The sequence below is a fragment of the Nannospalax galili genome, unplaced genomic scaffold (genome assembly GCF_000622305.1).
Source record: "Nannospalax galili isolate Female #2095 unplaced genomic scaffold, S.galili_v1.0 scaffold371, whole genome shotgun sequence".
Classification (NCBI taxonomy): Eukaryota; Metazoa; Chordata; class Mammalia; order Rodentia; family Spalacidae; genus Nannospalax; species Nannospalax galili.
Window position 1 is genome coordinate 5,888,994 of NW_008331606.1, and position 5,042 is coordinate 5,894,035.

At 38.4% G+C, this 5,042-nt stretch overlaps 1 protein-coding gene across 2 annotated transcripts in view; it reads left to right on the forward strand.

The window, feature by feature from the left end:
- The window catches only part of Ccdc160 (coiled-coil domain containing 160), a 10,285-nt gene extending 7,599 nt beyond the window's left edge, over positions 1-2,686 (forward strand). For both annotated transcript variants that reach the window (XM_008826752.3, XM_008826753.3), the window contains one exon: positions 1,346-2,686. In XM_008826752.3, coding sequence (XP_008824974.1) covers positions 1,370-2,344 — 975 coding nt within the window. In that variant the 5' untranslated portion in view covers positions 1,346-1,369 and the 3' untranslated portion in view covers positions 2,345-2,686. The remainder of the gene's footprint in view (positions 1-1,345) is intronic.
- The last annotated feature ends 2,356 nt before the right edge of the window (positions 2,687-5,042 follow it).

Sequence of the window (5,042 nt, forward strand, 5' to 3'; positions counted from 1 at the left end):
GCCTCCTGAGTGCTGGGATTAAAGGCGTGCGCCACCACGCCTGGCTCCAGACATGTTTTAAAAGAAAACGTTCTGGTAAAAATTTGATCGCTAAAAGTGTGGGTAGCAAGTTCACATTGCCCTCTTTTTTCCTTTTCGATTCCTTTCTCTGATGACTGCTGTTGCTATTTTGACTCCTTTGCATTCATATTTCTAGAGAGAGAGAATAGAAACCAGGATTATGATCACTAGCCCCTCTAAGGACAGATATATCATAGATGCTTCTGGTTTGTGACAGTAGAATTTGAAAAACCAGAAAAGATTATTTCTGGAGAAAGGACATGATTCTGACAAATATGTATGTTACTTTCATGTCTGAGTTTATCACTATGGTCTGGGGATAGTACTCTGTCACTGAGCTATACTTTAGCCCTGATGATTGACTAAACTTTTTGTTTGTTTTTTAACTGAAGTCTCATATAGGCTAGGCTGATCTCAAACTTGATTTGCAGCCAAGACTGGTCTTGAACTCCTGATCCTCCTGCCTCCACCTCTCCTGAGTGCTGGGATTATAGGTATATGCTACCACTCCTGGCAGGAATTGTCCCCTAATTTTTCTTAACTTGGATGCTGGTTGTGATTTAGTATTTAGCTAAGTTTTCACCTAAAAATGTACTCAGAGTCTGTATGAGAACACATTTAACGACATTAGTACTTTCAATTGTTGACATTAGAATCTCATTATGAAATTGCTGTCAAAACAGATAGAATTCTGTACACTTGGCAGTCTTGCCTAAAAGCAAAGCCTGAGACTGGAATAGCAGGAATTTATAGGTCAAGGCAGAAGGGCATTTGACAGAGCTAGTCATAAGGAAGTCTCCATGGTATACTTTACCAAAAGCAGCTCACGTTGCACTAAGCCATGAAGTTTTAGTCATTTTAAAGAATGAATAAACAGTAGTCCTATCCAAAGAGAACTAGAACTAAAATCAGACATATTGAAAGAAAAGCTATTAACAATATTAACCTATTAATTCCAAACAACTTTTTATTATATTGAAGCAGACTGTTCCCATGTGTACAGTTGCTATCTCATAAAACTGTCTATAATAAATAGCTAAATGTGTTGATTTACTGTTTATATTCATGAGGTAGGAGAATTTTAAAGTTACTGGTATATACCTTAGCCACTTTAGTCTTCTTCATTTGTAAACAAGGAAAGATGAGTTCCAAATTAGTGAGTTTGAGAAGAGCTGGCTCTCAAATGGTCAGGTTCCTTCATGGGCAAACCAATGTGCTTAGTTCCTTCAACTACATGAGCTGCCAGTGGAAATAATATGGCTTGATTTTAAATTATGTTTTTCAGAAAGTAGAAGAAGTATCCAAAGAAATGGACGCTAGAAAAAAGCACTGGAAGCAGAACAAGCTGGCTCCTTGCTACAGTGAGCACAATGTTCTAGAAGAGACTTCTCAGCTTCAGGTTTCTTCTGAACAAATATCTATAGACAAGACCAAGAGAATAGGAAGAATTGACAATTTTTCCAGTAGAAAGTTTCAGGAAGGAAATAAATTTAAGAGGAAAGAATATTCTTCCCAGTTAGATGAAAAAGGACAAGGCCCAAATTTAAAAGACGGAAGGCTAAACATGTCAAAGAATGTAGCAGACACAAATTCTGCTTTCTGTAAATCTTCTAAGATAGATGTTACAGCCAAAGAAAGCTTCCACAGAACAGAAGGTCCCTCTACCTGGAGTAAAAAGGAATTACCCACCCCACCATGGCAAGGCATGAGGAAGAAATGGACCGAAGAAATATCTCCAAAACTCCGCCTGCACCTTTTAAATGAAGAACTGGAAGAACTTAATATGAAATGCAGAGAGATAGAAAAGGAATTTGAAAATGCTGAAAGAGAACTTTTGAACTCCAGAAGAGAAACCTCAACAAAATCTGTCAATTTTCAAGAAACAAGGACAGATACTTCAAAGAATGACTGGGAACTTCAAGCTTTAAAAAATGACCTCTCTGAAAAAGCAACAAATGTAAAAAACTTAACCGAAGAGCTCCAGGAAGCTAAAGAAATCATGTACAAGTTGAATCTGGAGAACAGAAACTTGAAAGACGCGCTTAGGAAGTTGAAGCGTCAAACTGAAGTTGGAAACGCACTCCTCAAAGAAGAAATGAAGTTATATTATGAGTTGGAAATGGAAAAGATCCGCGTGGAGCTGGATGCCATCAAGTATGAGCTGAGAGTTGAGAAGACCCTGCAAGCAAGAAACAGCAGAGCCCTGGAGCTGCTTAGAAGACATTTTGCTTCCATGGTGAGGTCATCAAGTACCTTTGACCACTTTCATGGGGATATTTTTTAAACTTAAAAATGCCTTTCACTCAGCAAATCATTGAGCCAAATCAATGCCTATTGTACTATCTTTGTGCACTACTAAAACGTATGCAATTTCTTGTCATTTACACTTGAGGTGAATCAGAATATGTACAAATTGTGTAGATATTAACTTCAAAGCATCTGCTTTCTCTTTCTAATGAAGTCATTGGGATAATCCAAATGTAAACATCTGAAATCTCTTTTATAGGTACATAATATATGTATGTATAGTTCACAAAAAATTCCATGTGATTCAACACATCATGGATGAATACAACCCAAGAGCATTGTGTGATCTTGTGAACAACATGTCCTTGGTACATCAGTGTCCCCCCCTCTGTGTTCATTGATGTTAACAATAAATCTTGTTTACAAGTATAAGCATAAGATATGCCTGTTGAGTCTTGTGAATGCCTGTTCAAACCGAACTGGATACCCAAAATGCATCTGCTTCCTTTGTGGTCTAACCTTAATTAAGAACAATATAAACATCTCAGGAGAAACACGTAGACTTTCCCCACCCCCTGCTGATTTCCCCATGCTTTCTCCTTGGATTTGGCCACAGTTCCCATAGACAACAAGACAACTTAGAGACATGGTTCTCTCTGACCTTTGCTAGAAGCCAGACCTCTGTCAGCCATGGCTCTTGCATTTTCTTCTGTTGGCCAGCAAGGGCTGTTATTTACACAGTTCTTCCAAAATTCAACCAGGGGAAAACTTTTAAGGTCCTTGTCCAGCTTGTGTCACCGGGCTAGGGCTGCTGGGAAAGGTGTTAGGTGTCATCTAGATAGACTTTCAGTATGCTGGCTTGATTTAAGCGTCACCTACACCTGTGAGGGGCCCAGAAAAGGATGGTTTGTTTTATATTTAGAAAGAGTGAAAAATGTGCTGCCTCTATCCATCAGTAGAAGTGATGGCCTGGTTGATTCTTTGCATTTGTGTGTTATCAATCATCATTCTTTTTTTTTTAGTTTATTAAAGACATATTTAATATAGATTTGAAGCACAGAGATTAACAGAAAGAGACACCCAAGAAAAGAATAAGGCATACCTATGTGTGGATATGGACTTCTCAAGAGAGTTGACATCAAGTAGCCAAATTCTTTAGAAAAAATAAAAACCATGAAACAAGCGATCCCTTACTGCACACACACACACAAAAATAAAAATGCCCTAGTACTTTGCCACTGGGAAAAGAAAAGTCACCAGAGGATAAATGGTAATATTTTGAGGCAGTTGCTAACTAGGATTAATAAAAAGCACATTATTAATTCATGGAAGACACAAATGAATAGATACATCTACATTATAGATGCCCATGCCTTAACAGTACAGCCTCAAAACCTTCTGAGGAATAACTTTTGCAGAGAACCTCTAATGTTTTTTGTGTCGTATGACTTTATTTTGTCTTCCTGTCTGTGTACTGGCTTGTTTCTTTAAATGTTTCATTTCTCTTGGGTCTCCTTTCTTATCCTTCAGTCTTCCAATACCCAATGTAGAGTTGAGTAGACAGTTCTAGTAACAAATGTGCACACTCCCCAGCTGAAAGGATATGTTTACACTTTCAATAATGGTTTTCCTTCTGTGGAGGCAAATTACCTAGTGAAATTTATTGAGAACAAAATGGCTGCCAGGCCAAGGTGGCAGTGGGGGGTGTCATTATTTCAAAGCATATTCCTTGTTCTTGCCAAAGAGTACTCATACCATACTTGTTCTACATTAAAAGCAAACAGTGCAAGAGAAAATGCTGCTGGCAGCTCCTAGCCCTAGTCTGAGCTTTGCCACACTCTCTAACTAAATTTGGGAACAAACCCTTAAAGGATAACTTGCCAATGAAAGAGAACAAGGGAGCAGCTTAGAGACCCATTGACCCTGCCTGTGTTAGCAATGGGAGGGAAATTCCAAGAAGCCTTTCAGCTCTTTCTTTCTGTGACATGCAATTCTTAGTAGCCTCCCCCATTCAGTTTTCCTCTCTCCTTTTGTGGCCCTTTAAAGGATACCTAAGCTATGAAAATAGTGAATTATTTTCTTTCAGCCTGTGGAATGGTATCTAGCAGATGAAGAAAGAAGAATTTTAGAACAAGCACTGACCTAGGAGACAGGATCTCAGTTTTGCCACTATAGGGCCTATGGCCTTGTTCAATCCACTCAATTTCTCTGAGCCTGGTTATTTACTAAATGGACTCTTCCAGGTTCTGGGAAAAACACTGGGTTTATAGAATTCATTGAAATGCAAATCCTTTCCAAGACACAGGAAATTCTGTAGAGACACAGGGAAGAAAAGTTGTGAAAATGAAAAGGTATATGAATGTATGCATCTGTTTGCAGAGATTTGGGGGGCGGAGTTGGACACAGAAGTCATCTTTTCAAGGTGCGAACTTATTAATAAAGATAGTTTCCTACATTCGCTTCTATCTGTACCTAAAACTCAGATGTCCAGGTAGAATATGAGGCTCCTCACCCTAACTGTGCAGGGCTCACATCTTTCATGATTAATCCTACCAATGTCTTTCATCCAGAATTACGTAGAAGAAATAATAATCTTTCTGCCCTTACTACCATTCCAGACATGGTTTTTTTTTTTTTTTTTTGTTTTTTTTGTGTTGTCTTTCTTTGGAACCCTGCAGAGCCTTCCTTGGGCCTTGATTTTCTTAGCATAGATACAATGTAAATATTTTCTTTAA